Source organism: Rhinichthys klamathensis, unplaced genomic scaffold (assembly GCF_029890125.1).
Source record: "Rhinichthys klamathensis goyatoka isolate OS25496 unplaced genomic scaffold, OSU_Roscu_1.1 h1tg000318l_1, whole genome shotgun sequence".
Taxonomy (NCBI): Eukaryota; Metazoa; Chordata; class Actinopteri; order Cypriniformes; family Leuciscidae; genus Rhinichthys; species Rhinichthys klamathensis.
In genome coordinates this window covers 1,720,029-1,739,297 of record NW_026606834.1, presented here as the reverse complement: position 1 = coordinate 1,739,297, position 19,269 = coordinate 1,720,029, and the positions used below count along the sequence as shown (strand labels likewise).

The window sequence follows — 19,269 nt, the reverse complement described above, 5'->3', positions numbered from 1 at the left end:
AAAGTACAGTGGCGTCGCCGGCTCAAAGATCATCCCCAAGGGAATGGCCAGGTGGAAAGATTTAACCGGATATTACTGCAGATGCTGAAAACCCTGACTGAAAGACAAAAATCGAATTGGAAGGGTACACTCAACAAATTAATCTTTGCCTACAACTGTACTAGATTTGAAATGACTTGAATTGAAATTAAAAATTTCACCTTTCCATCTGCTTTTCGGCCATTCGCCAAGGCTGCCCATTGATGCTCTCTTCGGACTCAACTCAGACAACAACTCTCAGAGTTATAGTGAATACATGGAACGATGGACAAAAGGGGATGCTTGTAAATTCAAGAGAGAGCAGGCAAACAAGTGTGCTGAAAGGAACAAAAGGAATTACAACCAAAAAGTGAGATGCACTGACCTATTCCCGGGAAGCAGGGTACTCGCGAAAAACCTGACTCCAAGACTTACCTGAGGTTTATTGCACGTTACACCCAAAACACACACATTAATCATTAAGAGAATTGGGACAGCCAATTCAAAGTCGGACAACTGGACAAATGGACAACTGACCATCTTTCCTGTCGTTAAACTAGAAAAAGTGGATTCGGACACACCCTAAGTGCCCTTGCGCCGTGCGCTTTAGACCATGCGCTTAGATCGTTAAAATAGGGCCCTTAATGTTTAGTATGACAAAATCAAATTTATGAAAATAATCTTCTTGAAAATCATTGCAAATATCTTCTTCAAAACCTCCAAATTGTCTTAATCCCCAAATGTTTAATGAATTTGTTGGGTTGTTTCAAATTACTTGCTGTAATTAAGCATTACAACACACATTTTTAAAAAATACTTTTATTCAGCAAGGAAGCATTAAATGTGACAGTAAATACATTTATAATGTTACAAAAAAATAAATGTTTTAAAATAAATGCTGTTCTTTAGACATTTCTATTCATCAAAGAATCCAGAAAAATAAAAATGCATCACAGTACCGACACCAAACTTTAAATAATACTGGGGATGTGCACGAGTTCTCTGAAGTGCCACCAATGATCAATGATGCAAACAATGATTGGTCATGATTATGTCTGACATGACTTTTTGCTGAATTTAAAAATTCAGTAATAATTCTACAAAAATGAGTTAAATATGAGTCCTCACCAAATATTGTAAAGCCTGTCATTTTCTTCTTGAACTAAGACGTTCCCAAGAAAATATATTTGATCAAGAAATATATAATATATACAAGAATCGCACATTTATCTCAAGACTTTTTTTAACTTCTTCCTTAAGAAAATGCTTGTGAATCCTGAACCTAAAAAGCATGTCTTGATTTAAACTGGTAAACTCGGACATTCGAGTGATCTTTTTTCCGAACTCCTCTGACGGGATGAGGCAACAGGCATCCTATATCGCACTCTCTTCCAGAACTTCGAGGTTGGTGAGGATTGGCCGTCTCTCCACAGTAAAGGATTATTCTTGCAGAGGAGATGTTGCAGTCCGAGAGGCAGATGTGTGTAGTCTTGCATCTCTCCCAGCTGGATGAGAATCACACCGGTTTCTCCTTGTACCAGAGCCTGATGGAGCCCCACTTGCAGATCATAAGCTTCAGGAGATATGCTACTTGTTCCTGGTGTTAAAATGATGATAAGCCTCCGACTAAGCTGTATCTTAGTTTCAATCAGGTTCATGCAATCTGGTTAAGACACAGGAAGGAACATGGAACGTTTGAGAAACATGCATCAAAAAGCACCAGTATATCTATTGCACACAGCAGAAAATATTATGTTGTTCCTCAGTATAATATCTAAACATTCTTTGATTACTTGAGAAGCAAAATTACTTAAAGTTCCACTGTGGTGAAAATCAAGTTTTTAATGTTGTTTATATGTCTATGTGGTGTTTTTAATACGCTTTAAGACACATCATGTGTAAATTCATAAGTCGACAGCATTGCTGAGTATTTTCTGCTTAAACTGCAGTGAACCAAAGACAGTCTCAAAAACACGGTTTGAAATCGCTGGTGTTTCTGACGTCACAAACGACCTTGTAACCAATCAGATCAACGTGTGATCGTCAACCAGTGGATCTCTGAGCTGAGTGAGTGAGTGAGTGGAGGCGGGGCTCATTTGCATATTCATAGAACCGATTATACTAAATACTGTTGAGTACATTCAAGCTATTTTAAGGCATGAAGAATTTTTTTTTCAAGGAAAAAATTTTTAAATACATAATTTTCGGGATCAAAGAAGAGATTTAAGAGATTAAATTATTGACTACAGGGGGACTTTAAGATATTACCGGTAAGTCTTATTTTATGAAAAGGATAGCCTGGGTTTCCCCATGTTGCCTTTGCGCAGAGCGATTTTATTCACGCTGCTAGGCAGTCTGGATACCATGGACCAGATTTTCGCCTCAGCGAGGGGACCAATCACAGAACAGGGAGGGAGCAGCAAGACGATGACGACGTCTATGCGACACACCGAAGCAGTTTGTTTATACCTATGGATCAAACATGGCAGCAGACGCGAAGTTACCTTTCGATGCAGCTTTAGATACATACGCCATTGTGTACACATAAATCTCTGACCCATCGTCTTCTTCCTCGTCTAATTTACATACGTCATCTGGTATAATTGAAACGATTGGCTATGAGCTACGTACAGGCACATTTGATAGACATTCGTAGCACCCAATAAACGGCTCTGGGCATTCGTAAACCACGCCTCAAATACGAGAAAATGAACATGTGGTTCCCAGACCACGTCTCAATCTCAATGAGACGTGGTCTGACGTTAGCCAGGCTATGAAAAGGGGGGGGAATTATGAAATTAACTTTATGCCTAAAACAATATCAAATAGCTGGCAATGGGGTCAAAAAAATTAACTACTTACGTACCCTAAAGGCAGATTTTTTTTTTCTTGTTTTAAGCTGGAAGTCACTTAATTTTGATACATTTTTTTTAGAAAACAAGACATTTTGCTTTTCCATGCATTTTGATTTGCATGTTTAGATATTTGCACAGGAAATACTGAGGAACAACATAATTGTTTTTGCAATGTTCATCACACAACGTATCAAAAATGGTTCACTGACAGATGTTTAGAAAAAGTTCAACAAGCGTACCTTCCCCAGGTAGGTCGTCTCTGCCGTGAATAAAAAGTTTAAAGCCACAGTAGCTCTCCAGCACTGTTAGAAGAGATCCATTGACAAAGTCACTCACAGTTTTGCTTGTCGTTTCATCCGAGTTGTTTCTCTGGTAAATCACATAAGCATCATACAGCTTCCCATCTGTCAAAACGAGCATTTGCATTGTAGTCATATGTGTTAACAGTATTCACACACACACACACACACACACATTATACATCTAAACATAAGAATTTATCAAATTAAAGTGTTTATTCTTAAAACAAGAAAAAATATCTGCCAATGGGGTCAGAAAAAAAAATAATTCAAAGGGAAAACAAGATTATTTTTCTGACCCCATTGGCAGATATTTTTTCTTGTTTTCAGCAAAAATTCGCTTGATTTTGTTCAGAAAACAGGACTTTATATCATAAGTCATTTGACTTCTCAAGTAAATGTATGTTGATTTAAGAATGTTTAGATTTTTGTACTGGAAAACAAGACACAAATACTGAGTAATAAATAAAAATTTTTTTGTATTTATCCCCATATATGTCGTATATCTAGCACAGTCCCACTCCTTTACTAGTGAAAAAAACTGGACTTAATGAATATTATAATACATATATATATATATATATATCTTTTCATAAAATTATATTTAAAATGAATTAAAATATTTAAAAAATATATATTCTTTACCCTCTTTCCTGTTGAACTTGATGGAAATTTCCCTTAAAAACAGCACCAGATCCAATGAAAACCACTTCACTATTACGCTTAGCACCAGGACGAGAAGAAATGTGCAAATGCAAGCCAGAATCACAGCGAGCATTGAAGCTAAAATACAACATGGAAACACGCAAACCGGAGTAAAACAGCACAACAAAACAAGGCTTTGACTTTCTCATGACTTGTGCTGAATAAATCTGTAAAAACACTTTTAGCAAATATTTTAATATTAACATTCATGCATTTAAAATATTATAATGATAAAATGTATGCAAATAAAAATGTTAATTACTAAATTGGAGATCTTAGCAATATTTTATTCAAGTATTAACTTTGCTCTATATTGTAAGTCAAGACGAGGCATTACAATATAGAGAATAAAAATACACAGTACCCAAATATTTGGTAAAATAATGCATTTTAGTTCAGTTATATTCATCATAGATCGGATCAGAGCATCTTACCTCGACTTTTCAAAGTGATTGATACAAACATCACTCTATAGGAGTCTTCAGTTGTGCAGCGAAACTCAGAAAGGAGGTCCAACTCAGAAACTTTAGTAATATTCAAAAATAACTGAACGCTGCCATCTTTAATTCTGGAGGAAAAAAGCACCAATTACCCTTTTTTCATCAGAAAATTAGCAAGAACTAAAGAGTAGAGAAGGATATCCGTTTATGGTGAATGTGTCTAATTATTTTAAGCCAATGCTTTTCTGATAATGTGGCTCAACTTTACTTTTAAAGGGGTCATGACATGAGAAATCAAATTTGCCTTGATCTTTTGACATGTAAGAGGTCTTTGTACCATTAATATAAACCATCCTGCAATTTTCCGAACTTAAAACCTCCTTAAAATCAAGCTCCAGAAACGTCTGGTTTTGATATAGAGACAGAGCGTATTTAGGCCACGCCCCCACCGGGGGGAAAAACAATCCAACCGTCTCCATTGACTTTGCATTGTGAGAAGCTGCCTCCTTGTCATTTATGACTTATAACAAAAACAAAACAATGTCTCAGAGCTGCTATGTGACAAGGTGTACAGCAAACAAGCTAAATAACCCAAAATTACATTTTTATAAGCTGTCGACCCCCAAAAAACAGTTGTTCCAGGACATAAAAGTGGATCAATTGAGACAGAGCGCAACTATTTCTCGAACTACGCCCACTGGAACGTGACATGATATTGTAAAAAAAAATATCATAATTTTAACCATGTCGATTGCTTATTTCACCACCCTTTGTGAACCTGAGAGGAGGAGATATATTGAGAAGTTAAATTTTATTGGTCTATGTCAGTGCCCCTTTTCCTTACCTTCCTTTTTTTGGAAAAATGATCCGACTGAATGGCCCAACATGAAATACCCTGATATCTACAACTATTTGATCGAATCACCAGGTAACAGCATAATTTCAGCTACGATCAAAACACACACTGTTACTAACATAATGGGACAAGTTAGCTATTAGAAAGCTATATTAGCTATATGTGCAAGTAGCTGTAGCTTGAGCCAATTATTCGTTCAAAAGCTTTCTATGTCAGATAAATGCTATTATTTTGAACGATGGTTTGTTGTAAAAAGAAAAGAAATGTATGACATTGAAAGTATTTTTAATGTAGACTGAGTGTCAGGATCCCAAAATTTACCCATTCTTCCTGCTGATGCTTCACGTCTTATTGCCTGTATACACTTTTGTCTCCTTAAAGGCTGGCTTTTATGGTTCGAAAGCTTATAAAATTTTATTTCTGGGTTTTTTAACTTGTTTGCTGTACACCTTGTCACATAGCAGCTTTTAGGCATTTTTCTGTCTTTTGCTATAAGTCATAAATGACAAGGAGGGAGCTTCTCACAATGCAAAGTCAATGGAGACGGTTGGATTGTTTCCCCCCGGTGGGCGTGGCCTTCAGATTATGACGCGTTGCTCTCTGTCTCTAATGCGGGATCTGTGATGTCAAACGGACAAATACATTTGCATATGCCCGCCTCCAGAGCAAGACATCATCATTGTGTTACATGATCGCACAATAGGCCCCGCCCACTAGTACTACAGGCCCCTCCCACTGGCATTCAGTCGCTAAACGGCCGACATTTGGCTAAATTGGAAGTGAGCGTCGTGTCAAAAGCAAACAGAAACAATTATAATCACTGATGCTGTCTACACTGATACAGTATACAGATGTGTGTTCAGTTGCTGTCGGACTTCACACACTTGAGTCTGTCGACAACAGGACAAATGGAGGAGTGTAAGTTTACTTCGATGCGTCCAGTTTAAAAGAGCTGGTTTGCATCTTTGTACAGACTTAACCCTTGTGTTCTGTTCGATTTCTGTGTACTCCCCTTATGGAGCGGGTCAAATTGACCCTAATTGGATTCAATACAATTCCTCAAAAATCACACTATGAAAAACAACAAAGATTTAGATACAAACTGTAAACTTTTAATATCAACATTTGTCAAACATTACAAAAACATTATATCTGAAAATATGATTTATGAAAATGTTTTTAAAACAGTTTTTAAAACAGTTTTGTTTTGACAAAATTGGAAAATAAACAGTATACTGATTTTTTTTGCATATAATTTTTTTTTCCTTTTTTTTTTTTTTTTTACATTTTATGATTTGAACATCGTAACTGAACAAAAAAAAATTGCTGTATAATGAAAATTTTTCATTTTCCTAAGTTAACTTTCCCTAGTTTCCTAAGACCTATTTTTCTAGTTTCATTATTCACTCACTGGAAAGTGAGAAACCAAACATAACAAAAACATACATCAAATAAATGTTTTTTATTTATTTTTTGGCTCTGTGAAGCTGCCTTTGAAAATCCTACATAAAACTTTTGGTTAAAAGCTAGGTATTTTAGATATTTTGAATATTGAAATGAGAGCTTATTTGACTATCTGTGTCTGACAAAGATTTTCATCTGTAATTTGCTAATAATTCTGAACACTGTAATTTTATCTTTTTCAAGTGTGTTTGGTTAGGGTTAGAGCACTTTTAGATGCACTTGCACGTTAGAACTGGAGTTGAAGTGCCCTGACATACAGAAAATAAATGTTTTTATTTTGTGTCTGTACAGTTGCTTTTGAATGGCTGTCTATGAGGGACAAATTGACCCGCGAACATCACAAGTGTAACAGTAATTTTGTTTGTATATGTCAAAACACATCAGCATGTTGAAACTTTGCATGCATGTTCATCATGATAAATGAGAAAAAGTCACAAAATATCAAGAAAAAATACAAAGGTTAACCAGTATTTCCAACAACTTGAAAATCGAAACGGGTCAAATTGACCCGCAACATAACACAAGGGTTAAGAAGGATCCCAGAGTTATAAACAAGTGGATGGTTTATTTTAATGGCGTCCGGGATCATGTCGAATGATTATATGTTTGTTCGGAGCATTTGACTGTGGATTGTTTTGTAAATGAGGCACAGTGTAATGGAGAGTTCGCAAGAAACCTTTGTTGACAGATGAAGCAAATGATTTCATAATGTTTTGTCTGTAAATGGCGGTTTTATATGGATAATGTTTTCAAAATACTTACTCGCATGCAATAGTGAGTGTTCATTGATACTGTTTCCTATGCAGTGATGTTAGCCAATCATAACAGTGGGCGTTTACTGACAGCCTTAAAGGAGCCGCGCCTTAAAAACTGATCATTTCAGACAGAGGCTCAGAATGAAGGTAGAAAATAATTGTTTTCCCACATATATATATATATATGCAAAAATCTTTAAGTGAACCTCAAGGAACATATTAAAATCAATGTCATGACCCCTTTAATTATAAGTAGTTTGTAGGAGATATCAACCTGTTTTCCTGCTTATATCCATCCTCCTCACTCAGTGTGGTTTCATTCCTTTCCCAGCGAACAGGACACCCATCACACACGAAGACGACAGAACATACGAGGATCAGTTCTGTGCCTGAGAAACAAGAGCAATCAGAGCTTTTAGATTTTACATTGACATTAAATCTTTCCAGTTCATTACTATGAAAACATGCTGTAACTTTTGGGTGCATAAAAACACACCAACATTATAAAAGGACCTCGAGAACTTTTTGCAGATGCTCAGTGACTGATATATCTCTTTTTTTTTTTGGTCTATAAAATGTCTCTGTTTTTTTATTTGACTCAGATATGCCGTGTTGTATTATAACTATTATTTCTATTTTTGTTATCATTTTATATGCATATAAATGAACATGCATATCCAAAGACTGTAAGATAATATTTGGCTGTACAAGCTGTTATGAAATACCAGTACCACTGTTGTGTTATTGTAAAAAAAAAAAAAAATTAATATAGAATGAGAAAGTAAAATAAATAAATAAATACAAAAAAAAAAAAGACCTTGAGGTGGGAAATTAAATAATAATAAATGATTTGACTCCTTAAACCGCAAAACATATTTGAATTGTCGGGAAAACTGTGTTTTTTTAAAATGAAATACTCAATTAGGGAAATTTCTAGTGCAATTGTGATGTTTTGCGGGTCAATTAATACAAATTTTATTTTACTTAATGCAATTTAGAAATGTTGCCTTGGCAATAAACTGAAATAAGTTGAAGTTGAAGCACTAAAATTATTAACAGGAAATCAATAAAAACTAAAATTGAAATAAAAATTAATTGAACCTAAATACTAATATTTTTTAAAAACAAAACTTTTTTTTTTTTGTCATTTCCTTATGTGCTTTTGTCATTTTACAATAGTAAAATTAACATGAAAACAAAAAATATAAAAACAAAGGTAATTCCAAATAAATAAGAAAAAACCCAGAATGAAAACCTGAGGGTTTTATATTTAAATATTTAAAATACTGTTTAAAATATTCACATTTTGAGGAAAAAATATGTTTAATAAAATAGTTTTAAAAATCATAACCATGTTTACCTTTTTGGTAACACTTTACAATAAGGTCTCTTTTATTAACATTAGTTAATTTATTAACTAACATAAACTAACAGTCTGCAATATATTTTCAACAACATTTTATAATCTTTATCAATGTTATTTAATAAAAATACACGTTAATTGTTTGTTAATGCATAAGTGCATTAGTAAATGTTGAAATGAACATCAACCAAATTGAATAAATGCTATAGAAGCATTGTTCATATTAACTAATTAATGAAACCATATCGAAAAGTGTCATCCTTTTTTAATATGTGAGAAGTATTCATGTTAAAGGTTTACGGTTTTAATCCGATGTTTTTATAGTGTGATTTATGATGGTAAGAGATTTAACCCATTCCTCACCCACATCAGTGATGACGATGGAGTTGTTGACGGGAAGTTGAAACACTGGAGGATTGTTGGCGGACTGATCTATGAACAAGAGTTAGTGTGTTAGAAATAACTTCTAGCTCAGAGTACAGGACCGGACACGGCCGAATGAGGAATATATATACCTTTAATGATCAGTCTGCGATGTCCAGAGGTGTTGTGTTTTAACCCGTTGTGCTCCCAGGTGCAAACGCAGGTGTAAATACCCTTGCTTTCTTTCGAAGAGTTACGGATACGTAAAACATTTTTAGACTCTTGGTTTGGAATAAGAGAGAAATTCTGCCAAAGAGAAAAGATTGAGACAATAATAGGCTATCGCATTCATGAATAGATGTAAACAAGTGTTATCCACTTTCCACGATCAGTTAAATTGCAGCAACTGTAATTATAATTTCAAAAGTAGCACATGTATAATTCTCATTTCATATGCGAAGATGTCGCCCAATCAGAACAGTGGGTGTTTATGATGACGTCTTAAAGGAGACACGCCCCTTTAAACTGAGCTTTCAAAAACAGCAGATTTATGTCTAAATTATTACTGTTTTTCATGTACAAATCTTACAAATATTATGAGTGGACCTCGGAGAACAAGTATGTGAACAGATTAAAAATAGCCTATAGTGAAAATTTATATTTTTGTATTGTTTTTTTTTCTTTGTATTAGAGTTTTCGGTAACACTTTACTTGAAGGGGTGTGCATAAGACTGACATGACACCTTCATAATCATGACATGAGCATGTTTATGACAACTGTCATTAAGCGTCATTCGATCAATTATGACATTTTTAATGCAAATATGACATTGTTTGAGATGTCTTTGTTATGACAACTTGACATAAACCAATACATCATAACCTGTCAGTGTCTTTGTCATGACAACTTGACATTACTAAGACAACGCAACCTGTCATAAATATGTCATAAACATGACATAGCAGATTAATTATCAAACTTAAGAAACCAATTAGCTTTATGGGTTAACATTACATTAAACTGCCATGTGGTTGGTTTTGACATTGGCTGTCATGAGGCATTATAACATTTTAATGACAAATTCAATTTGTACCACAGTAGTTGAGGTCAAGAAAAATATTCATGACAGTTATAATGGCCTTATGACAGCCAATGTCAAAACCAACCACATGACAGTTTAATGCAATGTTAACCCATAAAGCTGAGTGGTTTTTTAAGTTTGAAAATTAATCTGCTATGTCATGTTTATGACATATTTATGACAGGTTGTGTTGTCTTCGTAATGTCAAGTTGTCATTACAAAGACATCTCAAACAATGTCATATTTGCATTAAAAATGTCATAATTGAGCGAATGACACTTAATGTCAGTTGTCATAAACATGCATAAAACCTTCATATTCATGACGTGTCATTATTATGAAAGTCTCATGTCAGTCTTATGCACACCCCTTCAAGTAAAGTGTTACCGAGTTTTCTATTATCGTCTAATTTCATTCAGTGTTATCATAGTAAATTATTAGCAATACGAGTGAACAGCTGAATTCACCGTTTGGTTATATTTCCAAAATATGAAACATTTTTAAGTGAAAAACAGGATATTCGTCATGCGTAAACCCTCACTTTAGCTGACTCATACATTGCAAACATGCCGTCAAATTGACCACAAACATCAAACTCAACACACCTTATACCAGATGAACGCGGCCTGCTGTTTTTCACACACTGGACAATAGATTGCTGACGCCTTTTCTTCTGGCGGGGTGAAGTACAAGAGATCTGTGTGGAACTCCTCATAAACCACAATATCAGTTTCATATTCATCACATTTGTCCTTTTCATACCACCTACAGGACAACACACATGATTACTACAGAAAGATATTTCTTCTCTTCATGCTCGGTGTCATAAGGTTTAAAAACACAAACTTGAAGCTTGTATTTTACTGAAAGCACTTATAGTTGTTTTTTCTAAGAAAAATATTATACTTTTATTCAGCAAGGACACATTAAATTGATCAAAAGTGACAGTAAAGACATTTATAACGTTACAAAAGATCTATATTTCAAATAAATCCTGTTCTTTTGAACCTTCAATCCCGGAATATAGAATATATCGTGGTTTCCACAAAGATATGAACTGTTTTCAACATTGATAATAATCAGAAATGTTATTTATGAGCATTAAATCGTCATATTAGAGTGATTTCTGAAGGATCATGTGACACTGAAGACTGGAGTAATGATGCTGAAAATTCAGCTTTGATCACATAAATTACATTTTAACTAGGGGTGGTGAAAAAAATCGATTATTGATTAATCACGAGTATGTTATGGACGAGTATGAATCGATTATTACATTTTCAAAAATCGATTTTTTATTATATATATAAAAAAAAAATTGCATTCTTTTATTTTGTAAAAAATGTTATACCGGAAGTTGAACGTCACGAACGCGCCCAGTTCCAGTTAGCAAGCGCGTGTAACGGCAGCCAGAGCGAGTGAGAGCAGGTGTGCCGGAGACACTGGCTGCGTGGCGGCGTCTCAGCTGCGTGGTGTGTCCGTTTTTATTTCGGCTCCCTATGGCGTTCCGATCGGCTCTTTAATATAACTTTGCAACATGCACTCGTTACAATGAACGTCTCACTCAACGTCTTAAATTTTTTTTTATTCGGCTATTTATTCCATTCAATTTAAGACGCAGACGTGACGCAGACGTCACGCAGACGTGACGCAGACGTCACGTAAATCACGTGTGGCAGTGAAGTGTATTGTCAGACGTTTACGTGTCATTCACGTGTAGCAGTGAAGTTATAAATTGTTTTTTTCTCTAACACGGGTTTAACACTCTACTCAGCACAGCTCAGTGCAGTGTGCCAGCGGTTGCGATCGGTTCTTTAATATGACTTTGCAACATGCACTCGTCTCAATGAACGTGACACTTGCGTCTGTCTTATAACGTCACGTCTGCGTCTGTGATTTATATATAGGATTTTTTTATTTTTTTTTTATAATTTAAAAAAGCCAGCACTTTGGTAAACTAGAAAACAGACAACTCGATCGCACAACCACTGTTTCTGTAGATCCTTTAAATAGAAGAATAGAATTAAAAAATAATATTTTTTATAAATAGGCCTATATAAAACTATTAGGCTATAGGCTACTAAAATGGTTACAAAAACATAATGTCGGATATCCTGAATAATAGGCTACTACAATCTGCAAACTCAAGGCTATGAACACAAAACAGTTTAGGCTATGTCCTATAGGACGTCGTTTGTTTGTTTATTTATTTATTTATTTATTTGGCCTATTCAGTTTTTGTAGCAGCAGCATAATAAACAAGACGTGTTTCGTTTGTCACATGCTATTGTTTGGGTTTTCAGCGTATTTTTATTCCAAATGTTCTATAGCCTATAATTGAATACAAAAGTTTTATATTAGCCTATATATATAATAATAATATTAATAATATTTTTTGTTAATAGGCTATCTTCATTACATAGAGATATAATTATACAAAATACAAAAAGTAGCCTAGTCAAAACGCATAAAGAACATTACATTTAATATTTTTACTATATATTTTTCGCTTATTATTTTTAATTAACGAAATATCAATCATCTTTATAACAGAAGATACAATACAATCCTTTTCGTGTAGGAACAAGCAATGCTAGAAATATGTGGTTAGCATAGCATCTTAATGTAATCTTTATTTTATTATTTTATTCGTTCATTTACTAATTAGCTGTATGTTAACTCAACTAATGTAATGCAAATAACTGGACACTAATTACTAATATCCAATAAATAAGTAAATAATGTAAAATAAATGTATTGATTAGAGTAGCCATAGACTAAAGATTTTTCTTATTAAGTGCATCCATGGTCAAGCGCACGCAGAAATCTTGCTGCAAAGCACGGCAAAAGTAGGCGTCAATCAAACTTCGGTGAAACTCTAAAAACCAAATATTACAACTTTAAAGTTAAACATTACAAATAACACATTTTATTTTGTTCGTTAAATCAGCCCAAATGTTTACAACTAGGCTAAGTTATTTTGTGTTGGTCACGAGACTCCTAGTGGTGAATAGTATATAGGCCTACATGCTTTTTAGTTTTTATGGTTAATCTTTTTATGATTAAGTAGGCTATATGTGGACATGTCGACAAGAAAATATGGCAAACACAAATTTTAACATGATAATTTGTGTAAATTAATATTTACTAAGTATATTATAAAAAGCTATGTATAAGCAAGGTAATGTGCACTTCATTGCTAATAAAATAGAATTGAAGATCAGTGGGGGAAAATAATAAAGAACGAATAAGTGTGTGGAATGTGCTGGGCCGGGTTTCCCGATAACGATGTATGATCTTACCTCTTAAGAGCGCTCTTTACGTGCAAGGTTACGAACGCTCGCCGCAATTCCACGCGCGTTTCCCAAAAATGCACTTAACATGAAAGCGCGAGAACGCGTTCTACGTGCTACTTAAGCGTCGCTGTCCATTCGCGAAGTGCTGAAATATAACCTTATATGGAATCGTATTCTGAACGTTTAACCTAATAATCGTCATTTGTTGTGGATTAAATCAAGACAAGTCTATATAGATATAAAGCACCTATAGGGCCTACAGGCTGACAAAATGGCTGAACAAAAACAAAAAAACAAGAGAAGATACCTTTCAAAAAGATAAAATTAATGTCCTTTTAGAGAAGATATATAGAGGGAAACAAAGATTTTATTTTTAACAGATTTAAAGGACACCATACAAATAAGGAAAAACAAAACATCTGGGAGGACATTGCAAACTAACTGCAACCGTGTTCAAAGATCAGGGAAGGAGGTCCGCAAGAAATGCCCAATACATGGCTGGTTTTCGTGCACGTCAGCAAGTCGTTGACAGAATTTTTTGAATTCATCCCTATTTTGCCCAGTCTTTAAAGCATATTTCCCAGATTTCTTATTTTATGATTTTTTTTGTTCATTCGTTTAATTTAGATGTGTATTTCTATTTTTCTTCTCTTTTTAATTATGTCCTATTCATTTAAACAAAACACGAGTACAACAAAGTGTACAATAAAGTACAATCAAAACCTTATATTATACTCACGTAGTGTAGTCTGTTAAATCTAGATAAAAGTGTAATCTGCCGGTTGTCCTCCTGCAGGTGATCTCATAACTCTGTCTCGATGAACTTGGGGATTTACAATTAGCAGAGCACTCGCAGTTCTACGAAGATTTTCAAGTGCTACTTAAGTTACGATGCTTTTGGGAAACAGACCATAATATTAAGATCAGTCGTACGATCGTTTTTACGATCAACGATGCTTACAATGCTTTTGGGAAACGCAGCCATGGAAACCCCCTTGACGCAGACGTGACGTTCTGCAGACGCAGACGTCACGTTCGGCACACGAACGAGTGATGTGGCAGACGCAGACGAGACGTTCTGCAGACGCAGACGTCACGTTCGGCAGACGCAGACGTCACGTTCATTGAGACGAGTGCGTGCTACAAAGTTACATATTTGAGCCTATCGGAACGCCATAGCTCCCATGTTAACAGGTTAGAGCTTGCACACTGCCTGCATGAGCCGCGCGGAAAACGCGTGCATAATAGAAATAGAACCGACGCCTATTTTTCACGCGACACGCAAGCGTGTTGGAAGCGTTTCCAGGCAAAATAGAATAGGAAACGATGTTTATATGTCATTTTGTACACGAATACATATTAATAAATTACATTTTGATGTTTGAAAGTCTAGGTTTTGATATAAATTCAGATATCAATGTAATTTAAACAAATAATAATAATAATTATCGATTTTCAAATATTGCCATTATTTTTGCCTATATACAAATTTATGTCATTTTTATTTTTTAAACAATCGAGTCCTGGTGTTCACTACAGAGGTCATAGCATAACATATGAATAAAATATCTCTTTTTTTTCATTTGTTTCTTATGCTCTTAACAATGTGATTACATGAAGAAGAAAAAAAACTTTTGAAAAAAACGTTCTGGGCCTCAGGAGGATATAAAGATAATAGGCTACAATAACAACATAGTGTGTCTTCTGAGTGACGGTCCACCATCAGGCTAAATATAGGCTCTTTAAAGCTACACAAAATTTGTAAATGTTATTGAAATAAACAGACAGCCCACTTCCCTATTTTTCGGATTTTGGAAGATGTGTGATAACAGTTGAAATTGTTGTCGTAAAGGCAAGAGGCAAGAGTTGAAATTGTTGTAGTAAGGATTAACACACCGCTAACCCAAATGTAGACTGTCCCTCTATGTCACCTAGCAGCAGCGGGGCCGCGTCAGACACGTTTCTGGTGTGCAAAGACACAGAAAACGCGACGCAGCTGACACGCAACAGAAACGCCACGCTCACGCCACGCAGCCAGTGTGTCTCCGGCCTAACGAGCGTTGCTTGCTACAACACCTTGTCTTTCTAGAAGAAAATTGTCCAATTTCTACAGAATGTTGGTTCTGATCTACTTCCTAAAGGAAATAAGCCTTTCATTTATTTGTTATTGTTTAGTTCAACTTGATGAGTCACAACACAATGTGATGTATTCATTTCTGTGTTCTACAGAACATAAGCTACATACAAATAATTCTGAAGTTATAACTACACGACACAGAAAGTGCTTTGAGTTGTTGTTACTCAATAAAAGAGTTAAGTAATTCAGCAGCTGACTTTTTTTAATACTGCAAACACTTTGTAGTGTATTTTCGTTTACTGTTGTGAAATGGAAAATCAATAATCGCTAATCGAGAATCGTTAATAATCGAAAATCGACTGTAATCGAATCGGGACTTCAATAATCGTAATCGAATCGAATCGGGAAATCAGACAGATTAACCACCCCTAATTTTAACATAACAGTTACTTTAACCTGTAATAATATTTCACCATTTTTATATTTTTGATCAAATAAACGTAGTCTTGGTGAGCAGAAGAGACTCTTTCAAAAACATTAAAAAAATTAGTTTGAACAGTAGTGCATTTTAAATATTGATAAAACATTCATTTAAAGTCACGATTCACTGAAACATTTAAATCCTGTCATGATATATTCACCGTCATGCTGTTCCAAATGCATGACTTTTTTCCTCTGGCAAACACAAAATATTAATATTAATATACTTTCGGCTGTCATATGACTTGGTATGTGGTGCTTGAGTCATATGCATATACTGTTATGATACTGTATGATTTTTTCACAGAATGGAAAGCTGTACATGCTGCATTTAATAATGCCATACAGTTTTGGAACAACATGCATGTGAATAAAGTTTGAATATTGCTTTAGAGCAGGTGCATTGACAGGTGAGTGAAGTGTGTGTGTGTGTGTGTGTGTGTGTGATCACCAGCGTGTGATGTAGCGTCCCGTGTCGTCCGGGGTCAACCAAAGTATGTATAATGCAGACTGGTGGTAATGCACACGCTCACTCTCCTCCGTCCCGATCCGCTCAATCTGATTCGTTCTGCTGAGGTTTTTCAACCAATCGTACGAGGTGCCTTCAGTGTCTTCATAGCAGACTGCATTCGGGCAGGGGAAATACAGGGATTCTCCAGCTCTCACTCTCACTGATTTCCTATTGCCCATTAGTTCACACTGAACTAATAAAAAAAAGTGTATTGGTTAAAGAGTTTAAAGTATCTCCTTTTAACCCGGTTGAGGTTAGGGTTAATAAACTGATTGATCTATATTGGTTTGTTTGTTTGAAGGGGATATTTGACTAAATATATGCATTCAGACAATATATGCATTCAACTAATAAAAAAAAGTTTATTGGTTAAAGAGTTTAAAGTATCTCCTTTTAACCCGGTTGAGGTTAGGGTTAATTGTCTGAATGCATATATTTAGTCAAATATCCCCTTCAAACAAACAAACAAATATAGATCAATCAGTTTATTTTGGACAAAATCTGTTTTCTTTGCCAATTAACCAGAAAGCATCTCAGCTTGGCATTTATTCCAAAATCTGTCCACTTGTCAACGACCCCAATAACTTTTTAAACAAATGTGCAAATAAATAAATATAAATAAATAAATAACTTAAAATCAACCCAAATCATATCTATTTTTAAAGAAATGTGCAAATAAATAAACAACTTAAAATGTGACCATTTGTCAACAACCCAAATCATTTTTTAAAGTGCAAATAAATAAATAAATGCACATAAATTAATGTCAACCAGTTTTTTTCCACAAAATCAAAAGCATCTCAGGATTTAACCTAAAAAAATGAAACAACCAAAAATCTATTATTTTCAAAGAAATGTGCGAATAAATAAATTAATAAAAATAAATAACTTAAAATCTGTCAATTTGACAACAACCCAAGTATCTATTTTTAAAGAAATGTGCAAATTCATAAATAAATAAAAACCAATCAAGCAATCTTAAATCTGCATGTCCAATTGTCAAAAATTATCTATTTTTAAAGAAATGTGCAAATAAATAACTTAAAATGTGACCATTTGTCAAAAATCCCAAATATATTTTTAAATAAATTAATTAAAATCTAGCCATGTCAACAACCCAAATTATTTTTTAAGTGCAAATAAATAAATGCGCACATAAATGAATGTCAACCAGTTTTTTTCTTCCACAAAATCAAAAGCATCTCAGCATTTCTATTTAACCTAAAAAATTAAACCAAAAATCTATTATTTTCAAAGAAATGTGCAAATAACTAAAAATAATAGAAATAAATAAATTACTTAAAATCTGTCAATATGACAACAACCCAAATATCTATTTTTAAAGAAATGTGCAATTTCATAAATAAATAAAAAACAATCAATCAATCTTAAATCTGCATGTCCAACTGTCAAAAAATTATCTATTTTTAAAGAAATGTGCAAATAAATAAAAACTTAAAATCTGTCCATTTGTCAACAACCCAAATATCTTCTTTTTTTTTTTTAAGTGATGTATTTTCTAAGTTACCTGTGGAGTTGGATTGATAAGAGACCAAGACAGATTCCGTCAGGAGCAAAATCATCATCATCATCATCATCATCATCATCATCATCATCATCATCATCATCATCATCATCATCATCATCCCTGTAAAGCATATCATATGAAAGGCTAGTTTCACTTCATATTAATGCAACACTATATAACTGATATGCACTGAGAGCAGCAGCAGTGTCATTACCACTCTACATAAAGAAACAAAAGTGAGGTACTGTACCTTTATGTCTGGATGTGTAATCGGTTCCAGCCTGTAATAATGTAATAAGTGCTGAAGCTGATGGCTGAAGTTATTTCAGTTATTATTTTCATCTGGTGTGAGCTTGATAAAAGAGGATGTCATTTACTCAACTCTTTTATCAAGTAATCTTCACTTTATCTCTCTTTCCTGATGTTCAACTTTTGAAAACAGGATATTATAAGAAGAGATTAAACTAGTTTTCACGGGTTAAAAGTACATAAAACATTTTTATTACATAAACATTTATGCATGTGGCTTTTTTCTAAAAGCGTCCTTGCATTCAATGCGGCTTCAAGTTCACAAAATCCCTCAAATAAACATATAGATTCCAGTGGTTATTGCTTGTTGAGACAAACATCTCTATTGTTATTGATCATAATTTGTCGTGAAACATCTGAGGAATGTGTTAAATCATGTTTTGTTGGTGAGAGATGTGTTGTTACTTTGCTTATTGATGCTCTTAGTGCAACATTTTTTCAGATGATAAAGCAGGTCTAATTCACACAAATGCTGGGTTGTTTTAACCCAATTTTGGGTCAAATATGGACAAACCCAAAGGTGTGGTTAAAAATGTAATTACAATTTTTTTTACGACTAGGTTTGTCCATATTTGACCCACATTTAACTCATTTTTTAGACCGGACTCTTCAACTAACATCTTAACCACTCTAAAAAATGAGTTAAATGTGGGTCAAATATGGACAAACCTAGCCGTAAAAAAATTGTAATTACATTTTTAACCACACCTTTGGGTTTGTCCATATTTGACCCAAAATTGGGTTAAAACAACCCAGCATTTTAAAATGGTTTGATTTGAATGACTTTAGAATGTTTCCAGATGTTGTAAAAATGTAAAAAAAAAATTGGTCACACTTTAGTTTAGAGTCCAATTCTAACTATTAACTA

The 19,269-nt window shown here is 34.2% G+C and overlaps 1 protein-coding gene across 1 annotated transcript; it reads right to left on the bottom strand.

Annotated features, from left to right (window-relative positions):
- Window positions 1-1,264: 1,264 nt before the first annotated feature.
- Window positions 1,265-18,167, bottom strand: il1rl1 (interleukin 1 receptor-like 1). The gene is made up of 10 exons (XM_056271371.1): window positions 18,093-18,167; window positions 16,505-16,757; window positions 10,806-10,965; window positions 9,271-9,424; window positions 9,119-9,187; window positions 7,667-7,781; window positions 4,312-4,445; window positions 3,818-3,955; window positions 3,113-3,277; window positions 1,265-1,681 (listed from the first exon to the last, which is right to left on the bottom strand). The coding sequence occupies exons 1-10, from the start codon at window positions 18,163-18,165 to the stop codon at window positions 1,320-1,322; spliced, it is 1,623 nt and encodes a 540-aa protein (XP_056127346.1). The 5' UTR covers window positions 18,166-18,167; the 3' UTR covers window positions 1,265-1,319.
- Window positions 18,168-19,269: the final 1,102 nt, after the last annotated feature.

Coding starts and splice junctions, on each gene's coding strand:
- il1rl1 (XM_056271371.1), bottom strand. CDS start 18,165: ATGATGATGATGATGATGATGATTTTGCTCCTGACGGAATCTGTCTTG. Junction 4,446..7,666: donor GGATATAAGCAGGAAAACAG/GTTGATATCTCC, acceptor TTTTTCCTCCAG/AATTAAAGATGGCAGCGTTC. Junction 3,278..3,817: donor CAAGTTCAACAGGAAAGAGG/GTAAAGAATATA, acceptor TCGTTTTGACAG/ATGGGAAGCTGTATGATGCT.